Source organism: Pongo abelii, chromosome 7, assembly GCF_028885655.2.
Source record: "Pongo abelii isolate AG06213 chromosome 7, NHGRI_mPonAbe1-v2.0_pri, whole genome shotgun sequence".
Taxonomy (NCBI): Eukaryota; Metazoa; Chordata; class Mammalia; order Primates; family Hominidae; genus Pongo; species Pongo abelii.
In genome coordinates this window covers 89,103,943-89,130,979 of record NC_071992.2, presented here as the reverse complement: position 1 = coordinate 89,130,979, position 27,037 = coordinate 89,103,943, and the positions used below count along the sequence as shown (strand labels likewise).

At 41.1% G+C, this 27,037-nt stretch overlaps 1 protein-coding gene across 10 annotated transcripts; it reads left to right on the top strand.

Moving 5' to 3' along the window:
* Positions 1-871: 871 nt before the first annotated feature.
* Positions 872-26,877, top strand: ELOC (elongin C). Of its 10 annotated transcripts, none has more exons than XM_009243869.4 (5): positions 1,265-1,375; positions 2,633-2,688; positions 13,491-13,544; positions 17,231-17,374; positions 26,450-26,877. In XM_009243869.4, the coding sequence occupies exons 3-5, from the start codon at positions 13,541-13,543 to the stop codon at positions 26,638-26,640; spliced, it is 339 nt and encodes a 112-aa protein (XP_009242144.1). In that variant the 5' UTR covers positions 1,265-1,375; positions 2,633-2,688; positions 13,491-13,540; the 3' UTR covers positions 26,641-26,877. The 10 variants fall into 10 exon arrangements, 9 of the variants coding, with proteins under 9 accessions (XP_009242143.1, XP_009242157.1, XP_009242146.1 ...); XM_063726693.1 differs by lacking the exon at positions 2,633-2,688 and adding an exon at positions 7,116-7,157 and having other exon boundaries at positions 1,287-1,375; XM_009243872.4 differs by having other exon boundaries at positions 1,292-1,375; positions 2,636-2,688.
* Positions 26,878-27,037: the final 160 nt, after the last annotated feature.

Below are 27,037 nucleotides of genomic sequence, written 5' to 3'. Positions count from 1 at the left end.
ATGTCTTTTATCTACCAAATCAACTAAATTAAAAAAAAAAAAAAAAGCCTTTCTGGTAAGTCCTCAGTTAGTTCAACAAACTCTAGATAGCCTGTTATCTATTTTTTGAGCACACAAAGTGCCTCGTTGAGCAACTTGTAATGTTGTCTTGGTCGTACATACATTCTCTTCATGCCACACTCCTGGAAAACAGTAGAAGGTGAACTTTATTTAGCTGTTTCAGCCTTCCTGGAAAGGTGCCTGTATATCTTACCATAGGAAACGCGGGGGGTGGGAAGCGGGGCGTGGAATGAGAAAGAAGGTCCCAAAAACTGAGTAACGGTGTTGGCAGGCGCCTGGATTTTCTGTGCGTGAGCTCGGGATCCAGGATAGCTGAGCTAACCCAGAGGCAGAGGCAGGACCCTCGGGGGTGGAGTGGGGGGCGTGGTTAGTTTTCAGTTAACATTGAATTCTACCGGGAAGAGAGGAAATGAGGCCAGCCTATTGCGCTAGTCGTTGCTGTGCTGGCTCTTCAGCATGCACAGCAACTTTTCACCAGGGACAGATGCTGCTTCATAAAGAGCACGATCTCGTTAGCAAAGAAACCGCCCTCCCACGTTTCAATCTTTCCTCAGCAGTCTCCCACCTCCAGGCGTACCCCTAAATGAGAGGCACGGACAATCTCTAAAACCACCAAAATCTTAACACGCAGTGCGAGAAACTACAAGTCCCAGGATGCAGGGCTGCCTCGGTCCCAACGCCGACAGTATCCACCAGAGAAACTACAAATCCCAGAATGCAGTGCTCTCTCGGACTCCCGAGAGCCTCTAAGGATGCGTCTTTACAGCAATTGGATCAGGGTCTGCGCTGCATGCTGGGAATCCAGAAGAGCTAGACTCGGATTGGTCGAAATTTGCCGGTTGCGTTCATAGGCTGGTCTACTATAGGGGAAAAGAGTAGGGCGCTACGCACTACCTCCAGACGGAAGTGAGCGACACACTCTGCGTCCTCGCCTCACCAGGTCTGGATCTCCCGCGCGTCGCAGAAAGCGGCTCTGACCCAGCGGAAGTAATTCTTTCGACCGCCCCGGAACCCACGGGAGCAGGCAGCTGGGGGCGGGGGGGCGGCCCTGGGATAGGGGCTGTGGCAGTACGCGGGGACCCGGCTGCGGTGGCTGCGGGACCGACGAGTGAGTCTCGGGCTGGGGCGGAAACGGAGCTCCGGGTAAGGGTGGAGGGCGAGGGAGGCCGAGACGGGACGAGCTCGCAATCCCACTTCCCACCCCTTCCCTTCTGGGCGGGGAAGGAACGGAAGCTGTTAACCTCCCTGGGCCTCCCCAGCCCCTAGTTTGGGGGAGGGGAGAAGAGGGCGGCGGGACCTTTCCTGGCGCCGCTCGGTGGGTTTGGAAAGAGGTGGAAGGAGGGGCAGCAGCCAGCGAGACTGGGCCTTCTCCGGGCTGAGCGCGGGAGGGTGGAGTTAGGAGCATGGTAGCCCTGTCGCTTTTCCTTTCTGCTTGTTCCTCGTGTCCGCTCAGATTAGTTATTTTCTTGAAGTCAGTCCCTAGCCCAAGGAGAGGTCTCTCGCTTCTTCTAGATGCAGTACCCGAGAAGTTTACCTTCTGGGTAACTCGTTGGGTGATCTGTGCTCGACTTCATGAGTTGGGGGTTTCGTGCATCTACTGCCCGTCCAGTCTTGTCTGAAAGGAGGTATCTAGTGTGAAATACTGTGCCCATTGAGTTTCTCTTAAGGAACTGAGATCTGTTTAGTAACATAAAACTGTGGAGTTTGTGCCATTTAGAGTGAGCATTTCTACTCCACGTTGCTTTTAGTGTAGAAAACCGAAATTGTTTTTTAGGGGACCGGGGGAGACAGACCTGCTCTTGTTGTCCAGGCTAGAGTGCAGTGGTTCGTTTTCAGCTTGCTGCAACCTCTGCCTCCCAGGTTCAAGTGATTCTCCTGCCTCAGCCTCCCAAGTAGCTGGGACCAAGGCGCATGCCACCACGCCTGACTAATCTATTATTAGTAGAGACGGGGTTTCGACATGTTGGCCAGGCTGGTCTGGAACTCCTGACCTCAAGTGATCCGCCGCCTGTCGGCCTCCCAAAGTGCTGGGATTACAGGCGTGAGCCACTGCGCCTGGCCTTGAAATTCTTTAGTGTCTGAAAACCTCACTTTCTCACTTTTTAACTGCCATATTTGCTTTTTTTTCTTTTTCTTTCTTTCTTTTTTTTTTTTTTTGAGACGGAGTCTCGCTCTGTCCTGAGGCTGGAGTGCAGTGACTTGATCTCGGCTCACTGCAACCTCCGCATCCGGGGTTCAAGCCATTCTCCTGCCTCAGCCTCTGGAGCAGCTGGGATTACAGGTTCGCACCACCACTCCCGGCTAATTTTGGTTTTTGTTGTTTTTTTTGTTGTTGTTTTGTTTTTTTTTTTAGTAGAGACGGGGTTTCACCATGTTGCTCAGGCTGGACTCCTGACCTCAGGTGATCCGCCCGCCTCCGCCTCCCAAAGAGCTAGGATTACAGGCGTGAGCCACCGCGCTCGGCTCCGTATTTGCTTTTTGATCCCCGAAAGTTGTTTCCTTTTCTATTCAGTGACCTAAAATGACATATGTCTGATCTCATTTACATTATAATCATGTTGTTGAAACGTAGCAGTTTACATGTGGATTTATTCATTCTGGAGATACAATGGCAAGGAAACAGCTGTGGTACGTACTATAATGGATATTTATTGTTTCTTGCCAATGATGATTTGGGGTCCCTGTTTAATATTAAGTGACCGTTTCTCTTTTTCTTAAATATGAAATTTGATAACTACCATTCAAAAAATACACGTGTATGCATTGCCAGATGGTAATTCTGTAATATAATAGGCACTAGTTTACAGCCAGAAGTTACAGTCAGTCCTATACATCAAGTTCTAAAGTCATATTTAATTCTTTAAATATTCTAAAATGTTTATCTTGGTTTTTTTGGTAGATTTTTTAGTACTGGAGAATAATCAGGGAAATCTTTGCTATTATGCTCATATTTATTTTTGAGTCACAGTCTCACTCTGTTCTGCACTCCCAGGCTGGAGTGCAGTAGCACTATCACAGCTCACTCTAGCCTCAACCTCCTGGGCTCAAACCATCCACCTGCCTCAGCCTCCCTAGTAGTTGGGACTATAGGTGCCCACCACGACACCTAGCTAATTTTTTGTTTTGGGGGCCCAAGTAGTCTTCCTGCCTTGGCCTCCCAAAGTGCTGGAATTACAGGCATGAGCCACCAAATCTGGCCAGCTATGGTCATATTTATGTGTTAATGCATTTCAGCTAAACTGCTATCCTAAATTCTTTATTATTCTGTTATTAAGTAAGAGCAGAAAAAGCCCATCCAGTAATGCCTGAATTTCAAGCCTCAGCGATTAGGAAAATAATAGTACATTCACTCAAGAAATATTTATTGAGCATCTACTAAGTGCCAGGCACTATTGTAGGCCTGCTGTCAAGGAACTTGAGGAAAGAAAGGATATGTGTAAGTAAGCAAGCGTAGTTTCAGGAAGTGATAAATGTGAAAAAAAATACAGCAAGGTTAAGGGTTAGAGTGACTGGGATGGGGGGTGTCTAATTTTGGTAGGATCATCAGGGAAGGAAGACCTCTCTGAGGAGTTGATGTTTTACCTGGAGACCTAAATGATGAGGATTTAAAAGCTTTTCGGACAACAGCAATTACAAATGCAAAGACCTTGAGGGAAGAGTGAACTTGACCGATTTCGAGGAATACCAAAAAGGCCAGAGTGTAACTGGAGCATAGTGAAGGAAGAGTGGTGGGAGACAAGATCAGAGTGGTAAGTAGGGAAGTAAATCAAATGTCCAGTTGAGACATGGTAGCTTGAACTAGAAGTGTAGAGTTGAAAGTGAGTAGTAGTCTGATTTGGAATGTAATTTGAAGCTGGAGCCAAATGGGTTTTGCTTTCTTCCCAGGAACAAAACGAACAAAAAAAATGTTTTTTGAATAACCAATCACTTTTCCAAGAATCTGGGTAAACAGCAGTGCATGTACTGAAATGGGGAAGACTAGGAAGGGAGCATCAGCTTCTGAGATTGATAAATCAGAAGTTCTATATGGGACTTACTGAGTTCGATAACTAGTAGACACCTGAGAATATGTGCAGTAGAAAAGTTGGACATTCACGACTGGCACTCGGGAGAAAAACTAGGGAGATGATCTGGGAGTTATATTTTATAGATGATAACCTGTGGTCTGGAGGACATCAAATAGAGAATGTTAAATGGAGAAGAAGGCAGATGACTGGGAGCCCACTGCAGTCAGAAGAGGAGCATACAGTAATGGAAGCAGAAAAGCCAGGAGTGTGTGACATCTGGAGTACTAAGGAAGAAATGTTTCAAGATGGAGGGAGTAGGCAATTGTATAAAACACTGCTAAATGAGGATTAAAAATTGACAGTGTGACCAAGTGAAGTAGTTGAAATTTGATAAGAACCCCTGAAATGGACTGGTGGGCCAAAGGGCTGATCAGAATAGGCTAAGAAGTAGATGGTAGATTGGTGTGTGGATGGGATAATGGCCATAGCAGAGTCTTTAGTTAAGTGAGGGAATATCAATCATTGCTTAAGTGGAAAGGTTGACCTTTAGTAGGAAGGACAGTTTTTATTCAATATTTGTAATAGCAGGGTGGGCAAAATATATAAATACAGTAATGCTGAAGATGGAGAGACAAGGCAGCTGAAGTGATTGGTTTCAGTTTATTTTTAGCCTATCTTTCGAAAGGTTCTGTTAATTATAATATGTAGAATCTATGATTAATACACATTGTATGTTGGGAATATCTGCTCATAATTTTAAAACTGAAACAAGGGAGTTTGGAGATATTATTTGAGAGAATAATTAGGTCATTTGCAGGGGTGAGGCAGACAGACTCAACATGCAGCGCTCTGGAGCCCTTAAGTTCTGTGTTGTGGGAGGGCGACTCTGGGTAATAAACATGGGAAGCTGAGTTATAGGTGGTTGTCTGGGAAGGAGGAATTTCAGATGGATTTAGTCATGAAATAGTAGATCCAGAATGGACTTTTGGACATAATTGAGTCCAATTCTCTCATTTGGAAGATGAAGAAACAGAAGTCCTATCACTTAATTTATCCGAGTCTCAAGATAGAAATGTCTAACAGTAGAAATTCAGATGTGGAGATGGGCTCGGGTTTATATAAGGTAGCCATTGATTTTCATTCAACCGGGCTAGTTCTTAATTTATGATAAGAGATAAAAGCTGTGGACCTTCTCATGCCTCTTACTCTGAACTGCACATAGGCACAAAATTGTGCTTACAGATTCAAGGGTTTGGGATTCTACTGCTTATCTGTGAACCTCGAGGAGTGGGGGACTGCAGATTAAGAACCTGCTAGAACAGAGTCAACAAGTTAGAACCACAGGCCACATCTGGCCCACTACCTGCTTTTATACTACCCGCAAGCTAAGAATGGTCTTTAAATTTTTTAATAGTTGGACAAAAATTCAAAGTAAATGTATATTTTATAACATGAAAATTATAGGCCAGATGCAGTGGCTCACGCCTGTAATCCCAGCACTTTGGGAGGCCAAGGTGGGCGGATTACCTGAGGTCAGGAGTTTCAGACCAGCCTGACCAAATGGTGAAACCCTGTCTCCACTAAAAATACAAAAAATTGGCTAGGTATGATGATGCATGCCTGTAATCCCAGCTACTCGGGAGGCTGAGGCAGGAGAATCACTTGAACCCAGAAAGTGGAGGTTGCAGTGAGCCAGGGTTGCACCACTGCACTCCAGCCTGGGCAACAAGAGCGAAACTCTGTCTCAAAAAAAAAAAAAAAAAAAAAAAAGCAAATTTTATAAAATGTACTCTTTTTTGCCCATAAATAAAGTTTTGTTGGATCATAGCCACACTCAATCATTTACATCTTGTCTGTGGCTGCTTTTGCACTCCAGTGGCAGAGTTGGAGTAGTTGTAACAGAGACCTTACGGCCTGCTAAGCAAAAAATACTTACTTTCTGGCCCTTTAATGTGTGAACTCCCACACTAAAAATGTAAATTCCAGGATACGGGTGGAGGAGAGGTTGTTGGATTTATTTTGTCCACAGATTCCTCCCAAGCATGTAGAGTAGTGCCTGGCACATGGTAGGCCCTTGATACATATAGAAATGAACCTCTGGTTCAAAAATAGCATAATGGCCAATGTTTTAATGTGTGCTAGGCAGTATTCTGAGTGCTTTTATATGTAAAGCCATTTATTCTTCAGAACAGCTCTGTGAGGTAGATGCTGTATTATCCTCATTTTACCGTTGAAGAAACTAGGCAAGGAAAGATTAGGTTAGTTCTTCCACAGTGACATAGCTAGGAATTGACTGATTTTAAGCACTACATTATATGGAGGGCTGAAATCAAGTCTTCGGAAATGATAGAAAGCAGCAAAAGGATAGATAGGAGTGATGAAACAGGGTAATGTAGCAAAGAAGGAATACATTCTTCTGTAGTGTTGTTTACTATTATATTAGGCATTCAAGACCCATGTCTTGGGCTATGTGTGGTGGCTCACACCTGTAATCGCAGCACTTTGGGAGGTCAAGGCAGGAGGTTTACTCGAGCTCAAGTTGGAGACCAGCTTGGGCAACACAGGGAGACCTCTACTAAAAAAAAAAAAAAAAAAAAAAAAAATTTTAGCCGGGCTTGGTAGCAGGCTACTCAGGAGGAAGGTGGGAGAATCCTTTGAGCTCAGGAGGTTGAGGCTGCACTGAGCCAGGATTGCACCACTGTACTTCAACCTGCGTGACAGAGCAAGAACTTGTCTCAAAAAAAAAAAAAAAAGACCCATGGCTTGGTCAGTATCTCAATGTGTGCTCCTTATGTATCACTGTTCCCCTCTTTGATAAAGTCCAACTCCCCAAACTCTCACCTCTTTTCCTATCTTCCTACACTCTTCTTGACTCACTCCTCTGGCCAGACTGTTCTCCTTGCCATTCTCCCTCCATAAAAAGCTCTTCTTTCAGATATCTGTGACTCATTCCCTTGCTTTCTTCAGATCTCTGTTAATGTTAGTTCTTCACCATGCCATATGTATTATTTTGTTTTGGTTTTCTGTCCCTACCATTCTTCCCATTAGGTTGGAATCTTTGTTATGTTCATCTCTGTCCCCAGTGCCTAGGTGAGCATCTAGCATCCTAACCCTTGGTAAATATTTATTGAATGAATGAATTTGTAAACTGATTTCCAACAACACTGAGTTACATTGTGTGCCCTAAGCTGTCTGACTCAGATCATACTGTTCACTTTGCCTGGATCTCCCTCCTTTCCAGTTTTGCCTGGTAAAAATACCTCTACCCATTGAGACCCAGATCAAAAGCTACTTTCCTTTTATAACTGTTCACTTAACAGATCTTCTGTTACAGATTTGTAGTCTCATATTACCTTTCTTTGGGACGACCAACTCTTATTCCTCCTCTGTTAGCATTTGCATAGCTAGAAAATTTGGGTTAATTTTATTACCGATGGCACTTTCAAAAGCTTAATTAGGCAGAAAACCATCCTAGAGTGCTGATATCTTTGGAGTTAAGGTAAAATAAACTTCAGAAATGCTATCATTTTTTAAAAATTCTAGCTTTAATATAACCTACATATGGTGAAATGCTAATTGTACCATTTAGTTTTGACAAACGTATAGCAAGACATTTTTATCACTCCAGAATGTTCCTCTCTAATCACCTGCTGAGCTATCACCATTGGTTTGTTTTGCCTGTTCTATAATTTTATATAAATCAGATAATACAGTGTATACTTTTTTGTTTGGCTTGTCCACTTAGTGTAGTATTTTTATATTCTTCCATGTTGTATCAGTAGATCATCCCTTTTTGTGAATAGTACTGCTCTGTATGAATGTACCACAGCTTATTTATCCATTCTCCTATTATGATGGACTCCCCATCAGCAGTGTATGAGAGTTCATTTGCACCACATCCTCTCCAGCCTTTAATGTTCACAGTCTTTTTAATTTTAGCTATACTGGTGGCTGTATAGTAGTAGTATTTCGTTGCAGTTTTGAGTTTCACTGGTAAGTAATAATGTTGAGCACTTTTTAATGTGTTCATTCAATTCTTCTGCCCAACTTTAATTGGATTTTTTTTTTTATTGACACACAGGAATTTTTAAATTTACTCTAGATGCAAATCCATTGTCAGATATGCGTTGTGAATATTTTTTTCCAGTTCGTGGCTTGACTTCATTTTTTTCATTTTTCTTTTTGGTTTTTGAGGGTTTTTCTTTTTTTTTTTTTTTTTTTTTTTTTTGGTTTGTTTTTGAGACAATGTCTTACTCTTGCTCAGGCTGGAATGCAGTGGAACCATCATGGCCTGCTGCAGCCTTAACCTCCTCGGGCTCAGGTGATTCTCCCATCTCAGCCTCCCAAATACCTGGGACTACAGGTATGCACCACCATGCCCCGCTAATTTTTCTATTTTTTATAGAAACGGGGTTTCACCACCATGTTGCCCAGGCTGGTCTCAGACTCTTGGGTTCAAACAGTTGGCTTGCCTTGGCCTCCCAAAGTGCTGAGATTATACGTGTGAGCCACAGTGCCCAGCTATGGTATTTGATAAACAGAAGTTTTGTTTTGGAGAAATCCAGTTTATCAAGTTTTTCATTTACAATTTGTGCTTTTTGCATCTTTTCTGAGATTTTTGTTTTGTTTTGTTTTGTTTTTTGAGACAGAGTCTTGCTCTGTGGCCCAGGCTGGAGTGCCTGGCTGGTCACAAATTCCTAACCTCAAGTGATCTCCCTCCCAAAGTGCTGCGATTGCAGGTGTGAGCCACTGCACCTGGCCGCTGAGAAGTCTTTGCCTACAGTGAGGGTATGAAAATAATTTGTTTTCTTCTAGTAGCCTTATTTTGCATTTTAAGTTGAATTCTGTGAGCCATCTGAAATTGATTTTTGTGTATGGTTTAACAGTGAGCTTCTTATCCATATGGATATTGTTCCAGCTTCCTTTGTTGAAGAGACTGTCCTTTCTCGCCATACACTTTGACTCACTTTTCCATATAAGGATTCAGGAAATCTGTGCTTATCTTTTTTTTTTTTTTTTTTTTTGGCCATTTATAAGTTGACATGAAACAACTGTAGCCCACCAAAATATAAATAACTGAGAACCATCATTCACTATCCAGGGACCACTTAACATACTGTGATTACCTGTTGCAATCCACACTACCATATGTAATACTTCTTTTTTTTTTTTTTTTTTGGAGACGGAATTTCGCTCTTGTCGCCCAGGCTGGAGTGCAGTGGCGCAATCTCGGCTCACTGCAACCTCTGCCTCCTGGATTCAAGCCATTCTCCTGCCTCAGCCTCCCGAGTAGCTGGGATTACAGGCACCCACGACTACACCCGACTAATTATTGTGTTTTTCGTGGAGACAGGGTTTCACCATGTTGGTCAAGCTGGTCTCGAACTCCTGACCTCAGGTGATCCACCCCCTTCGGCCTCCCAAAGTGCTGGGATTACAGGCGTGAGCCATCACACCCAGCCCCATCAAGCATTTTTATACCTGTCTAAGCTAGTTGTATTCTTTTTTCTGCTATTTTTCCAGAGTTCATGGATTTTTTACATTTGGCTCTTTAATCTGTAGTGTATTTTTGTGAGTGATCTGTTCTAACCTTATTTTATCCAAGTAAATAGCCGATGTAAAAAGACAAAAAGATGTAAAGAACAGATTTTGCAGCAGTGTCTGTTATCTACTTAGGTAATTCAAGTAAATCAACTGAAAAACTATTAAAACTAATATGAGTTCTGCAAAAAAAATAATGGGATGCAAAATCAGCTTAGGACATTTTAAAGCTTTTAACAACACCAGCAATAGCCTTTCAGAAAATATCATAGTAAAACAGACACCATTCATAATGGAAACTTAAAAGTACCTAAAAGTAGACCTAACAAGAAACATGTGAGAACAAAATGGAGACTTACCCAACTATTCCTGTACAGAATATAGTCTAGAAATTCATGTAGCAATATAGAATATGATAAAGGTAATATTTCAAATCAAAGATAGGCTATTCAAATATCTTATAAATATTCACTGATACTAGATTCAACACTTAATTTCAGTGTAGGCCCTAGGCTCACCTAGATTTTTAAGTATTTGTTATTAAACACAAACATACACAAAAAAACTTTAAGAGATTAATGTTTATATGTAACACCCTAAAAGCATAATGACGTCTCAGGCCATTGTTCATGCTCTTTCTTCTGCCTAGAACTATTCTCAATCCAACGGTTCCCCTACGACTGGCTTTTACCTGCCCAATTCATATTTTCAGAATTCAGCTCTGTCATGGAATAGATGTTCAAGCTGAAATTTTTGTCTCCTCAAACTTAGATTTCTTTAGATAACTTATGGATTCGGTCCAAACTTAATCATATTTTAAATATTTCTAACTTCTACCTAAGAATTAGGAATTTTAACTCTTAATGTTGATTTTCCCTTTCAATGTTGGGAGAAAGGGTGGGTCTCTTCTTCCTCTCCTTAATCTCTGTTATATAAAATGATGGAATTGATTTGCTACATGAACTCTATAGAGAAACAGTTGCTACCCAAAGGGCTTCTAAGATGTGAGTTTGCATTGTTGCTTAGCTACTGCTAGTTAAATAAACATCCTAAATGTTTTATTCTAGAGATTTTACAGATAGAAGAGTTGGCCCTTGAAATTCTTGTACTTCAAGCTTTCTAGCATTTTTTCTTTTTTTGTTTTTTAAAAGAGTATTTACAAAGCAGTATAATGAAAAGAAAATAATAATGGCTTCATGAATTTTTAAATTGCGTAGTATCATAAAATGACAGTACTATTTTTAAATTTTAGAGAACTATTTGAGGATTTACATCAGTAGCTGTTGGGAATTGTGGCAATTGAGTTTAACTGGAGCCAGAATTTTTTACTGTGGTAGTAGGCAATAATGGAAGGAGTGGAATGTGGGCTGTGAAGTCAGACCTACCTAGGTTTAAATCCTAACGCTGCCACTTAGGCTGTAGAAGCCTTCAGCAAGTAGCGGGCTCTTCCAGTGTTTCTCATCTCTAAAATCAGAATAATTCCCTTGTGGAAGAGTTGTTTTTAAATAAGATAGGCCAGGCACAGTGGCTCACACCTGTACTCCCAGCACTTTGGGAGGCTGAGTTGGGTGGATCACTTGAGGTCAGGAGCTCAAGACCAGCCTGGCCAACATGGTGAAACCCTGTCTCTACTGAAAATACAAAAATTAGCCGGACATGGTCCCATGCACCTGTAGTCCCAGCTACTTGAGAGGCTGAGGCACAAGAATCGTTTGAACCTGGAAGGCAGGGGTTGCAGTGAGCCAGGATCACACCACTGCACTCCAGCCTGGGCCAAAGAGTGAGACTCTGTCTCAAAAAATAAATAAACAAGATAATGTATGTAAGGCATTTAGTACAGTGTTTACCACTTATTAGGCCTGCAAAATGTTCATCAGATTTAATTGTTACTGCTGACTGTTTTCTCTGCTTTATCTCAAATTAGAAATGGTACTTTGGGAGGCTGGGGCAAGTGGATCACCTGAGGTCAGGAGTTCGAGACCAGCCTGGCCAACATGGCGAAACCTGGTCTCTACTAAAATACAAAAATTAGCCAGGCACAGTGACAGATGCCTGTAATCCCAGCTACTGGGGAGGCTGAGGCAAGTCATTTGAACCTGGGAGGCAGAGGTTGCTGTGAGCTGAGATCGTGCTTCTGCACTCCAGCCTGGGCAACAGAGCGAGACTCCCTCTCAAAAAAAAAAAAAAAGAGAGAGAGAGTGATGGTACTTTGAATATCTGTCTGCATGTTTAGCAAGTGTTCTAGACTAAGATTTGATTTCTGCTCCTGCTCTACTACCTGAAACAAATTATTTATCCTCTCTACATGGATGACATTATTCAAACCTGAGGCATTAGAGAGGTTACCTGCAAGTTCCTTTTCTGCGTTGAAGTGTTATGGTTCATTTTCTTGACCCTTCTCTTGAGGCCAGAACTAAATTTGTCAGGAATTTCTTAGAGCACGATAGTTAGGAAATGCTTTTTTCCTGCTAATGACATAAAAAAGAGTATCAGTATAAATGAGCTCCTCTGAATAAATGCTGTAGTATGTTACTAAAATACAATTACTGAGAAAGTGAAACCGTTTCCTTTAGCAATCATCTTATTTTGTCAAATTTATAATTTCTCAAAAAATTGTACATTTTTAACCACTTTATTGTTAAATTTCAAAACTTAGCCTGTATATGGAAGAGATGGAAGCATAAAAATATGTATGTGTACTTACCTAAGTAAAGAGCAAGACTTCTCTTTTTTCTTATTTGTTTATTTATTTTAGAGATAGGATCTCACTGTGTTGTCCAGGCTGGTCTCAATCTCCTGGGTTCAGGCAGTGCTCCTGCCTCGGCCACCCAAAGTGCTGGGATTATAGGTGTGAGCCACTGCACCCAGCCCTGTCTTTTTTTATTCTCATGGAAGTTACTTCATGTCCTTGGTTATATCATGCCATTCATTCACGCAAATATTTGCTTATTGTCTACCACTGTGTACTAAATACAAGATCCAGAACTTGCTGTGTCCTCACTGTTTTAAGTCAGTATGCATCATCCTTCCAGCATGTGTACCATAGCAAGGTGTACAGAGCATTGCTAACCTCAAAAGCTCACTTGAGCTTTGGTGTCCAGGGATTTTCTTGGGGTTTCATTCTGTAGACGTGATTGATGAGTCATAAGCAACAAGGCTGAGCTCAGTCTTCAGCACCCCTCCAACTGGAGGTCATGTTGATATCAAAAAAGACACCTCAAAGCTTTTTGTCCTGAGTCCTTTTGTTAGTTTAAACTATCCAAAGGCCCACTATGAGTTACCTGGTTAACATAAACTACCAGGACCCATGAAGAATAGCAGAGACTTGTATCACTAGGGAAATTCCAAGGATTTAGAGGCCACCTCTCAAAACGAGGATCAAAAACCAGCCAAATTCTTTATTATACAACAGGACCCATAGTTTTGTTTGGATTTTCAACAGAGGCCTTTATCCAGAAAAAGAATAAAGGACATCTGCGTTAAAACACCTCAGTATGGCAGTTTTTTCTTGATAATTATGTTCCGTGTATGTATTTTAATGTAATGAACATTTTTACACATCTGTTACTTTTAACATGTCACACTTTACCACCTCTTCAACAACCCCCCCCAATCAATTTATAATGATTATATGTTATGTTTCTATTTTAAGTAATCTTTCTCCGATTCAAAAGTGCCAACTGATCAAGCTCACAAAGCATTTTGGTATTCTTCAATTGATTTTATAAAAGTACAGTGTTTTTGTTGTAGGAATGGTGAGCTCGTAATGTAACCAGGAGGGAGAGTTTTTAAACTTCTAACACCAAGGACATGTTAAATAACAGTGAGTGAAAACTTGTCTCTTGCAACATTAATCTTAATATGATATTGTTATATTTTCAGGAAACTACTAAAGTTCCTGGGGAAGCAAAGTAGAATTTCATAAGAACAAAATGGGTAAGCTAAAGATAATTAATTTTGTGTTTTAACTAGTAGAAACTGGACTTTGTTTCAAAGATCTTTAAAATTCAGTGAACACAAGTAAAATTTCAGTAGACTGAAATTAGTTGTCCACATCAACAGCTTATGTTTACTACACAGTCATGCCCTGCATAATGATGTTTCTTTCGGTCAGTGTTGGACCACATGTGTGACATGGTTTCATAAAGATTATAATAGAGCTGAAAAATTCTTGTGGCCTACGGTGACATCTTGATGACCTTGTCCTTGTGTAGGCCTAGGCTAATGTGTGATTGTATCTTAGTTTTTAACAAAAAAAATTTAAAAAGAACAAAAATTACAATTTTTTAAAATAGAAAAAAGCATATAGAATAAGGATATAAAGAAAAATAGTGCTGGGTGCAGTGGCTTATGCTTATAGTCCAGCTGCCTGGGAGGCTGAGACCCGAGAGTTGCTTGAATGAGCCCAGGAGTTCGAGGCAGAAATAAGCTATGATTGCACGACTGCGCTCCAGCCTGGGCAACAGGTAAATTTACTGTAGCCTAAGTGTACAATATTTATGAAGTCTGTAGTAGTATAGTAATGCGTTAGGCCTTCACATTCACTCACCACTCAGCAACTCACACAGAGCAATTTCCAGTCCTGCAGACTCCATTCATGGTGAGTGCCCTATACAGGTATACCTTTTTAACTCTTTTATGCTATATTTCTACTGTACCTTTTCTATGTTTAGATACACAAATACTTACCATCATGTTACAGTTGCTTATAGTATTCATACAGTAACATACCGTACAGGTTTGTAGCCTAGGAGCAGTAGGCTACACCATATAGCCTAGGTGTAAGTACACTCTAGATTTAGTAAGTACACTCTTAGGATGTTTGCATCATGACAAGATTGCCTAATGATGCATTTCTTGTCTTGGAAGGTATCTCCATCGTTAAGCAATGCATGACTGTATATTCCCGACAGGCAGATCAGTAATAATATCATGCTAACCCCACTTTGTGATTTTTAGTGAGTAATTTTACCTTAAGAAATTTGAAACTCTCCCAACAAACATAAAATGGTTTCTGTTGCCAAAAATATTAGAAGCATAAATTGAAATAATAACCATTTTTATTTTTCTTTTTTGAGGATGGCAAAAACTGCTAAAAATCTATATGCTTGAATAGTCTGTAATTTAGAAGCTACCTACATCTTTATGGGTCCTCCCGCTTTTTATGAAAAATTAGACAAAAAAAGATACTAACATAGCTTTCACCAGATTGTTAATGTTTTACCAAATTTGCTTTCGTGTGTGTGTATGTGTGTGTGTTCATATTGTAGAGTTGGCAAAACTCCATCTCAGTCCTCTTAGGGTCCTGGCTGGGTCTGAGAATTAAATCGATATAACATAGATGAACATTTATTACATAACATAAGATGACATAACATAGATGAATATTTATTACAAGTTTTACATGGAACAGAAGCCCTTTTTTAAAAAACAAAGACCAAAGCCAGGCATGGTGGTGCACACTTATTTCCCAGCTACTTTGGAGGCTGAGGCAAAAGGATCTCTTGAACCCAGGAGTTGCAGGTTACTGTGAGCCATGATTGCGCCACTGCACTCCAGCCTGGGTAACAGAGCAAGGCCCTGTCTCTAAAAAAAAAAAAAAAAAAAAAACCATAAATAAGTAAGTAGTCCGGGTGCAGCGGCTCATGCCTGTAATCCCAGCACTTTGGGAGGCCAAGGCAGGTGGATCACTTGAGGTCAGGAGTTCGAGACATCCTGGCCAACATGGTGAAACCCCGTCTCTACTAAATACAAAAATTAGCCAGGCGTGGTGGTGGGCGCCTGTAATCCCAGCTGCTCGGGAGGCTGAGGCAGGAGAACCTCTTGAACCTGGGAGGTGGAAGTTGCAGTGAGCCGAGATTGTGCCACTGTACTCCACAACAAGAGTGAGACTCCATCTCAAAAAATAAAAATAAATAAATAAATAGGTGGGTGGGTGGGTGGATGGATGGATAAAAATTTTAAATGATCATAATGCATTAACTTGTCTCTTTAGTCTCCTTTAAATAGTTTTCTACTTCAAAGACTATTCCTCAATTTTAATTTGTCTGGTTGTTTTCTTGTGATTTGATTCAAATTAAACATTTTTGGCAGTGGGAGCACATGAGCGATTTTGATATTAATTTTAATTTTAGAGATTTCTGAATTAATTGTTTAACAAATGGATATTTGTGGCTGAACAGTACTTCAGCTTCATCCTTGTTTCTAGGGCTTCCTAAGTTTTTAGAACAAACCTTAAGCTATTTTATTTCACATGTTAATAATTATAAAAATTAAAATTCTGTTACAGTACAAAATTGTAAAAATTAAGGAGATTTTTACTTGCATACGTAACTTTTACTCTATATATATCTGGCTACTGTGGCTGAAGCCGGTACAGCAGCAATGCGGTAGCAGAGTAACATCTGTGCACTCTGTCTCCTCATGTCAGCTTTGGGTTTTTTTTAAAGACCAATATTTTGTCCATATTAATTACTTTTAATGCATGCATTTAAACTGAGTATTGTTTAAATGCATACTTTTTTTTTTTTTTTTTTGAGGTAGGGTCTTGCTCTGTTGCCCGGGCTGGAGTGCAGTGGCGCAATCTCGGCTCACTGCAAGCTCTGCCTCCTGTGTTCACGCCATTCTCCTGCCTCAGCTTCCTAAGTAGCTGGGACTACAGGCGCCCGCCACCACACCCAGCTAATTTTTTTTGTACTTTTAGTAGAGACATGGTTTCACCGTGTTAGCTGGGATGGTCTCGATCTCCTGACCTCGTGATCCACCTGCCTTGGCCTCCTAAAGTGCTGGGATTACAGGTGTGAGCCACCACACTCAGCCTAAATACATACTTGATCATTATTTTTAACTATCACGTGTGAAATGCTGAGTAAAAGAAGTCTTAACTTTTAGAACTTAGGGCTTGTCAAAGGAAATCATGCTCTCATGGCATATAAACACTGATTTATAAATCTGCTATACATCTCATTTCTAAAAATGAATATTTCAGGTGATAGAATTAAAGTCATACTATTTAAATATTTTGTCTTAGTCTTCAAATTTGAATGGGCTGCTTTGGTTACAAAACAACTGTTAATACCTCCTTGAAAAATACTAGTGAATTTTCACTGAAGTAGCATTCTTAAATCTACAGTTTATTCTGATATTGGAAGGTGTTGATAGAGAAGTATAAAACAAGGAGTTAAAAACTGTTAATGTCTTGGTGACTATTATAATACCTTCCGGAAATGTTTCTGGTGTGAATTCTTCAAATATTAACCTTGTTAATAAACCTGTTTATTTTTTTTATTTTTTTGAGATGGAGCTTTGCTCTGTCGCCCCGGCTGGACTACAGTGGCGTGATCTTGGCTCACTGCAACTTCCACCTCCGAGGTTCAAGTGATTCTCCTGCCTCAGCCTCCCGAGTAGCTGAGATTACATGTGTGCGCCACCACACGCAGCTAATTTTTGTATTTTTAGTAGAGACGGGCTTTTTTGACCAGGCTGGTCTTGAACTCCTGACCTCAGGTGATAGGCCTGCCAAAGTGCTGGGATTACAGGCGTGAGCCACTGCACTCAGCCAAACCTGTTTAGTTAGTACATTGTGTGATTCAAAAATTGTTTCACTACTTACTTTACTTTAGATGGAGAGGAGAAAACCTATGGTGGCTGTGAAGGCCCTGATGCCATGTATGTCAAATTGATATCATCTGATGGCCATGAATTTATTGTAAAAAGAGAACATGCATTAACATCAGGCACGATAAAAGCCATGTTGAGTGGCCCAGGTAAGCACAGTTCTGTCTTTTTCTTCATATATTCACTTTTAATGTTTGATGGATGTTTTTAAGTTGAATTAATGATTCAGCATTTAAAGAGAGAATAAGTCTTCTAACATTGTTGTATGATTATGTTTTGTTCTTTTGTTTGAGAGAGACAGAGTCTCATTCTGTTGCCCAGGCTGGAGTGCAATGGTGCGGTCTCAGCTCACTGCAACCTCCGCCTCCTGGGTTCAGGCAATTCTCCTGCCTCAGACTAGCTGGAATTACAGGTGTGTACTACCACCCCTGGCTAACTTTTTTGTTTTTTTGGAGACAGAGTCTTGCTCTGTTGCCCAGGCTGGAGTGCAATGGCACAATCTTGGCTCACTGCAACCTCCACATCCCGAGTTCATGCGATTCTCCTGCCTCAGCCTCCTGAGTATCTGGGATTACAAGCACCCGCCACCATGCCTGGCTAATTTTTGTATTTTTAGTAGAGACGGGGTTTCACCATGTTGGCCAGGCTGGTCTCGAACTCCTGACCTCAAGTGATCCACCCGCCTCAGCCTCCCAAAGTGCTGAGATTACAAAAGTGAGCCACCACGCCCGGCTTTAACTTTTGTATTTTTAGTAGAGATGGGGTTTCACCATGCTGGCCAGGCTGGTCTTGAACTCCTGACCTCAGGTGATCCGCCTGCCTCAGCCTCGCAAAGTGCGGGGATTACAGGCATGAGCCTTTTGCATGCCTGGCCTTTTGCATGATTATGTTGCATTGGGAAAAAAATTGATTTCTGCCATTTTCTGTTTTCAGTTATTTATCCTATAAGTTTCAACAAGACTGAATTGATTTCCCTACATTAGGTTCCATAGTCAGCCTTTTTTTTTTTTTTTTGAGATGGAGTCTCACTCTGTCACCCAGGCTGGAGTGCAATGGTGCCATCTCGGCTCGCTGCAACCTCCGCCTCCCAGGTTCAAGAGATTCTTCTGTCTCAGCCTCCCGAGTAGCTGGGATTACAGGCGCCTACCACCACCATGCCTGGCTAATTTTTTGTATTTTTAGTAGAGACAGGGTTTTCACCATATTGGTCGGACTGGTCTTGATCTCCTGACCTCAGGCAGTGCACCCGCCTCAGCCTCCCAAAGTGCAGGGATTATAGGTGTGAGCCACTGTGCCCAGCCCATAGTCAGCCTTTTAACTACAGACTGGTGATTTGTGTTCCTAGCTAGATAAAACAAGTTGCTACCTTCTAAGTCTCTATTCTTTTTTTTTTTTTTTTTTTTTTTTTTTTTTTTTTGAGACAGAGTCTTGGTCTGCCACCCAGGCTGGAGTGCAGTGGCACGATCTTGGCTCACTGCAACCTTCACCTCCCGGGTTCAAGTGATTCTCGTGCCTCAGCCTGCCGACTAGCTGGGACTACAGGCGCCCACCACCACGCCAGGCTAATCTTTTGTACTTTTAGTAGAGACGGGGTTTCACCATGTTAGCCAGGATGGTCTCGATCTGACCTCGTGATCCACATGCCTCAGCCTCCCAAAGTGCTGGGATTATAGGCGTGAGCCACCACACCCAGCGCAAATCTCTATTCTTAAAATTTTTTTCTTGAAGTAAAATTCACATAGTGTAAAAGCAGCTGTTTTAAAGTGTACAATTTAGTGGCGTTTACTACATTCACAGTATTTTGCAGCCATCACCTCTATCTAGTTCCAAAACATTTTATTACTCCAAAAGCAAGCTCCATAGTCATTAGCTGTCACTATCCCTTCCCATTCTCTACCCTCAGTGTCTAACCACCACCAGTCTGCTTTCTAATTTACCTATTCTGGACATTTTGTATAAATTAAATCATACAGTATATGGCCTTTTGTATCTGGCTTTTGTTATTTCTCATGTTTTCAAGGTTCATTTATGTGCTGCATGTACAGCACTTCATTCTTTTTTATGGCTGAATAATATTTCATTCAGCCAGATGTGAGTACACCACAATTTGTTTATTCATCAGTTGATAAATATTTGGGTTGTTGACACATTTTGGCTACCATGAATAGTTCTGTTAACATTTGTGTACAAACAATTGTTAGAATACCTGCTTTCAGTTCTTTTGGGTGTCTTCTTAGAAGTGCAGTTGCTTGATCATATGACAATTCTCTTTAACTTTTGGAGGAGCCACAGAACTGTTCCACAGTGGCTGAATTGTTTTACATTTCTACCAACGATGTCCTAGGGTTCCAGTTTGTATACATCTTGGCCAATATTTGTTATTGTATTTTTTTTTTTTTTTTTTGAGACAGAGTTTCACTCTCGTTGCCCAGGCTGGAGTGCAATGGTGCAATCTTGGCTCACTGCAACCTCCACCTCCCAGGTTCAGGCGATTCTCCTGCAGCTGGGATTACAGGCATGCGCCCCCACGCCGCCCAGCTAATTTTGTATTTTAGTAGAGACGGGGTTTCTCCATGTTGGTCAGGCTGTTCTCGAATTCCCGGCCTCAGGTGATCCGCCCGCCTCAGCCTCCCAAAGTGCTGGGATTAGAGGCGTGAGCCACTGTGCCTGGCCACGGTCTTTTTTTTATTACTGCTATCTTAATGGGTGTGACATGGTTATCTGGTGGGTTTTTGTTTGTTTGTTTGGTGGTGGTGGTGGTTTTTTGAGATAGCCTCACTCTGTTACCCAGGCTAGAATGCAGTGGCACAATCTCCACTCACCGCAACCTCCACCTCCCAGGTTCAAACGATTCTCATGCCTCAGCCTCCTGAGTACCTGGGGTTATAGGTGCACACCACCATGCCAAGCTAATTTTTTGTATATTTGGTAGAAATGGTATCTCACTATGTTGGCCAGGCTGGTCTTGAACTCCTGGCTTCAAGTGATCAGCCCACCTTGGCCTCACAAAGTGCTAGGATTACAGATGTGAGCCAACACACCCAGCCTATCTGGTGGTTTTGATTTGCATTTCCTTAATGACTAATGATGTTGAACATTATTTAATACACTTCCTAGACATTTTTGTATCTCCTTTGGAGAAATGTCTATTCAAGTCTTTTGCCCATTTTTGAATTGGGTGGTTTGTATTTTTGTTGTTGAATTGTGAGAGTTCCTTATTAATTCTCAGTAGTAGACCCTTATCAGATACATGATTTGCTAATATTTTCTCCCATTCCATAGATTTTTTTTTTTTTTTTTTTTTTTTTGAGACTCCTGTTGCCCAGGCTGGAGTGCAGTGGTGCAACCTCGGCTCACTGCAAGCTCCACCTCCCGGTTTCATGCCATTCTCCTGCCTCAGCCTCCCGAGTAGCTGGGACCACAGGCACCTGCCACCACGCCCAGCTAATTTTTTTGTATTTTTAGTAGAGATGGGGTTTCACTGTCTTAGCTGGGAAGGTCCTGATCTCCTGACCTCATGATCCGCCCATCTTAGCCTCCCAAAGTGCTGGGATTACAAGCATGAGCCACCGCGCCTGGCCGGTCTTTTTTTTTTTTTTTTTTATGGTGTCATTTGAAGCACATTTTTATTTTTATTTATTTATTTTTAATTAACATATTTATTTATTTTGAGACAGAGTCTTGCTGTGTCGCCCAGGCTGGAGTGCAGTGGTGCAATCTCGTCTCACTGCACCCTCCACCTCCCGGGTTCAACCAATTCTCCTGTCTCAGCCTCCTGAATAGCTGGGATTACAGGTGCCCACCACCACACCTGGCTAATTTTTGTGTTTTTAGTGGAGACGGAGTTTCACCGTGTTGGCCAGGCTGATCTCGAAATCCTAGCCTCAAGTGATCCACTCACCTTGGCCTCCTAAAGTTTCAATTTTGAAGTGTGATTTATTTTTCCTTTGGTTTTTGTGTCATATATAAGAATCTGTTGTCAAATCTAACCCTATGTTTTCCCTTGTGTTTTCTTATAGGCGTTTTATGGGTTTGGCTCTTAAATTTAGGTCTTTGGTCTTAAGTTAATTTTTGTTTATGCTGTGAGGTAAGAGATCAGCTTCATTCTTTTGCATGTGGCTATCCCACTACCATTTATTGAAGAGACCGTTTCCCCATAGCACCCTTGTTGAAAGTCAGTTTACTGTAGATTTGTGTATTTCTGGGCTCTCAATTCTATTCCATTGATGTATATGTCTGTCCTTATGCCAGTACCACACTGTTTTGATTACTGTAGCTTTGTAGTAAGTTTCAAAATCAGAAAGTATGAGGCCTCCAACTTTGTTTTTCTGCTTCAAGATTGTTTGGGCTATTTGGGATCCCTTGCAGCTCTTTCTGGTTTTGTCTGTTGTTTTGTTGTTGTTGTTGTGGGGTGTTTTGTTTGTTTGTTTTTGAGATAGGGTCTTGCTCTGTTGCCCAGGCTGGAGTGTAGTGGCACAAGCCTTCCTAGGCTCAAGCAATCCTCCCACCTCAACCTCCTGAGTAGCTGGAACCACAGGCATGCACCTTTTTTTAAATTGTATTTTCTGTAGCGATGTTGCCCAGGTTGGTCTTGAACTCCTGGGCTCAAGCAGTCCTCCCAACTTGGCCTCCCAAAGTGCTGGGGTTACAGGTGTGAGCCACTGTGTGTGGCCACAGTTCTTTTTCTATGTTTTTACTATGGAGATTTTAAAACCTACTCAGAAGTAAAGAGAACTGTGTAATACACCTCCACGTGCCCATCATCCAGCTTCAATAGTTATTAACATTTTGCCAGTCTTTCGCTCTATCTCCCAGGCGGGAGTGCAGTGGCGCAACCCCAGTTCACAGCAACCTCTGCCTCCCGGGTTCAAATGATTCTCCTCCCTCAGCATCCTGAGTAGCTGGTATTACAGGCATGCCGCCACCACGCCCAGCTAATTTTAGTATTTTTAGTAGAGACGGGGTTTCACCGTGTTGGTCAGGCTGTTCTTGAACTCCCGACCTCAAGCAATCCACCTGCCTCGGCCTCCCAAAGTGTTGGGATTACAGGCATGAGCCGCCATGCCCAGCCCATTTTGCCAATCTTAAGTTGTGTCATTATCCCTACTTTTTTGGAGTATTTCAAGCACATGCCTGATGTTGTGCCATTTCACTTGCAAAATCTGCAATAGTTCCCCTGCACCTTTTCTTTTATTTCCAGGCAGGCCATTAATTTTACAGAGAAGCAAGGTCATTTGTATGCTGTCCATATTTCATATTGAATTACATTTGAGTTTTATTCTGTAAACTCATAGTTAAAATTCCAGAGACGATTAGACTCCGATACATTTTTCTAAGCAAAGGATACTTTGTAGGTAGCACTCTTGTATTCCTGTTGTATCACGTCTTTTAGCAGTGTCAAGCTTGATCAGTGGGTTCCAGGTTGTCAGGCTGATTCATCCATTAAAAATTCCCCACTATGATTTAGCATTCATTGTGATTATTGTTGAGATTTACTTTGAGATTACAAAACAGTGACTTTCCAATTCTATAAAATTTTTTGCATTTATTAGCTAAAATTTTCCTATAAGATATTATTTGATTACATTGAAATATAGTCTATATGGGAAAGACGATAAAGACTTGATTTTTTTCCTTTTAAATATAATTTTTCAGAGTCATGAATTGGTTCTTCAGCATCATCCAGTAGTAAAGAGTGTTTTGTTTTTGTTTTTGAGTGCATGTCATCATGAACTCATGACTTATATTTCATGTTTTTCAGTCTGTTGCAGTCGTTCTTACTGGTGCTCAGATTGTTCCATTTGCTTCATTTTTATGTCAGAAAGAGCCACATTGTGTTAGCTTCTGTGTCCTTTTGACATGGCTCCGTTAGTCTTGAATAGTTATACTACTTTCTGTAATAAGATTTCTTAGGCGTGTCATGAACATTGTTCCCCGATCCCGAAAACAGCTGTTTCTCCAAAAGTCCCTGTTTTTAGTAGAAAATGGTATTTAGGGGCCCCAATCTGGGTGCTAAAGATACTCATTGCTCCATGGTTGAATTGTACCCCCCACTCCTCATACACACACACAGCATGGCTCTGATGAACCTGATGAATTGCTTTTGGGCTTTTCCACAGGACAATGCAAGGAAGTACTTTAAGGGGAAAAAAAATCACAAATGCCAACAGAATTTTAATTAAAAATTAATTTTATTTTATAACAGCAGGCTAGAAACAAAGAGCTTTTGCTTTTTTATAAATTTGATCTTTAATTTAAACACAAGATTTTTATCTTGGAAAGATCAGAAAACATTCAGCCTCAAACTACTATTTGCATGAAAAGGAGTGAAGTACTGATAACATGCTACAGTGCGTATGCACCTTGACAGCATGCTAAGTAAAAGAACTCAGACACAAAATGTCATATTTGTATGATTCCATTTATATGAAATATCCAGAATAGGTAAATCCATAGAGACAGAAGGCAGATTGGTGTTTGCCAGAGGCTGGGGGGATGGGGAAGATAAGGAATAACTGCTTAATGGATTACCGGGTTTTAATTTGGGATGATGAAAATGTTTTGGAACTAAATAGAAGGGATAGTTGCATAACATTGTAAATATACTAAATGCCACTGAATTGTACACTTTAAAATGGTTAATTTTATGTTATGTAAATCTCACCTTTTAGAAAAATCACTGATGTTTGTCTAGTATCAAAGTCTTAATAAGTGCCTATAGGCAATATTTCAGGCATGTATTTAAGAAAAGGAGTTCTAGTTATTGGCAAACCAAAATTTACCTCATTGTTGTGAATTATTTGCTGAGTCCTGCAGTACTCCTTTCTCCCTGCTACAGTATACCCCCAACCAACAGATATATAAAAGCCATTTTGTATGTATTGTAGTATTTTAAAATGCTGTATTCTCAAAGTATATTTGTAGATGTGAAATGCCTTTTATATTCAGCACACAGTGCTAGTACTAGACTGCTAAGAAAATATTTTATCCCTATGTGTAAAGGCTAAATTATACAACCTTTGTGTAGCTACAGAAATTTTGAAGAATGACTGAAAAACTTTATGAAATGCTGTTAAACAGAGGAAAATGTCTTGTGAAGAGATCTCGTTAACATGATCATATTTTTAAAAAAACTAAAGGAGGAAACAATGGAATTCCTTTCCTGAAATGTTGCTTTTGCTTTCTTGCTTGCTTGCTTGCTTGTTTGTGACAGGGTCTCTGTCTGTTGCCCAGGCTGGAGTACAGTGGCGCCATCATGGTGCACTGCACCCTTGAACTCCCGGGCTCAAGCAGTCCTCCCACCTGAGCCTCCCCAGTAGCTGAGACTACAAGTAGGTCTCCCAAAGTGCTGTGATTACAGGCACGAGCCACCATGCTCAGCCCATTTCTTTTAAGTAGTATTTTTCTTATTGTTTTAGGTAAACAGTTAAATAGTTTAAATAGGTTTTTTGTTTGTTTGTTTTGTTTTATCTTTTAAGACGGAGTCTTGCTCTGTCACCCAGGCTGGAGTGCAGTGGTATGATCTCAGCTCACTGCAACTTCCACCTCCTGGATTCAAGTGATTTTATATACTCACTAATTCTCAGAAAAGCCAAATCAGAAAACCTGTTATTTGCCCTGACTTTATTTTTACATTGCAGTTCAGTACAACACAGGGATCCTGATGATCCATAAAGACTTGATTACCTGGATTGATCTTTTTTAAAAATGATTTTACTTTTTCATCCTGCTCGCCAATCATACCACAAAGATTCTTAGGAAAAGCTACTTAAGTTTCCAACCCACAGGGAGAGAATTAGAATTTTAAAATTCAGTCTTGATGAATCTCAAGTACTATCTTTTTTTTTTTTTTTTTTGAGACGGAGTTTTCTTCTTGTCGCCCAGGCTGGAGTGCAATGGCACAATCTTGGCTCACTGCAACCTCTGCCTCCTGGGTTCAAGAAATTCTCCTGCCTCAGCCTCCTGAGTACCTGGGATTACTGGCACTCGCCACCATGCCCGGTTAATTTTGTATTTTCAGTAGAAACGGGGTTTCACTATGTTGGTCAGGCTGGTCTCAAACTCTTGACCTCAAATGATCGCCCACCTTGGCCTCCCAAAGTGCTGGGATTACAGGCGTGAGCCACCCCACCCAGCCCTCAAGTACTATTTCAGTAAAGGTTTTTTTAATGTTGGCCAGGTGCAAGTGGCCAAGCGTGTAATCTTAGCACTTTGGGATTCTGAGGCAGGGGGATCACTTGAGTCCAGTAGTTCAAGACCAGCCTGGGCAACATGGCAAAACTCTGTCTCTACAAAAAATACAAGAATTATCCAGACATGGTGGCACTCACCTGTGGTCCCAGCTACTCGAGGAGGCTGAGGTAGGAGGATCACTTGAGCCCAGGAGGCAGGGGTTACAGTGAGCCGCAACCATGCCACTGCACTCCAGCCTGGGCAACAGATCAAGACTCTATGTCAAAAAAAGAAAAAAAATTTATGTTAATACTAAAAAAATCAGAATTCCATAATTCATTTGGTGCTAATTGAGGTTATTTTAATGATGATTAGTTTTCTAGGGCTGCCATAACAAAGTGCCACCCCTGGATGGCTTGAACAACAGAACTTTATTTTCTCACAATTCTGGAGTGTAGAGGTTGAAAGTAGAGTTGGTCTCTTCTGAGGCTCTCTTCTTGTCTTGTACATGGCCATCTTCTTCCTGTCTTCACACAGTTTTCCCTGTGTGCCCATCTCTGTCCGGATCTCTTACGAGAATACCAATCATGGCCGGGCACGGTGGCTCATGCCTGTAGTCCCAGCACTTTGGGAGGCTGAGGTGGGTGGATCACAAGGTCAGGAGTTTGAGACCAGCCTGACCAACATGGTGAAACCCCGTCTCTACTAAAAATACAAAAATTAGCTGGTTGTGGTGCTGCACACCTGTAATCCCAGCTACTCAGGAGGCTGAGGCAGGAAAATCGCTTGAACCTGGGAGGTGGAGGTTGCAGTGAGCCGAGATCCCGCCATTGCACTTCAGCCTGGGTGACAGCGCGACTCCGTCTCAAACAAACAAAAAAAAGACACCAATCATATTGGATTGCCACCCTAATGACCTCTTTTAATTACCTCTTTAAAGAACTTATCTCTAAATACAGCCACATTCTGTGGTACAAGGGGTTAAGACTTCAACATATGAATTTGGAGGACACATTTCAGCCAATAACATACATAATTCTTTTGTTTTACAGGTCAGTTTGCTGAGAACGAAACCAATGAGGTCAATTTTAGAGAGATACCTTCACATGTGCTATCGAAAGTATGCATGTATTTTACGTACAAGGTTCGCTACACTAACAGCTCCACCGAGATTCCTGAATTCCCAATTGCACCTGAAATTGCACTGGAACTGCTGATGGCTGCGAACTTCCTAGATTGTTAAATAAAATAAATTATAATAAACTGTTAACTCTTTTCAGTATTTAATACCTGTAGTTCAGTTAGTAACTTTTTCATATATAGCATGTTGCCTGTATGCAGTTGAACTATATAAAGTTCATTGCAAAGCAGATTATCTTCTGTTTTTTTGCATAGCAATCAAAGTTGAAATTTGTTTGCTACATCAACAAATTAAGGACATTTTCACAAACTGAGAAATAAACAAATATGCCAATTCGTAGGTGGTTTTGCCTTATCCTTTGAATGTGACTTAAAATCAGCAATGATGATATAGTAAATACTGAAATTTAGGCGTAAATGAATACGTTCTACAGGGAAATAATGAGGCTAAGTATTTTTATGTTTTTAGTGGTTTTTTAGAAACCTAATCTTATAGCCGC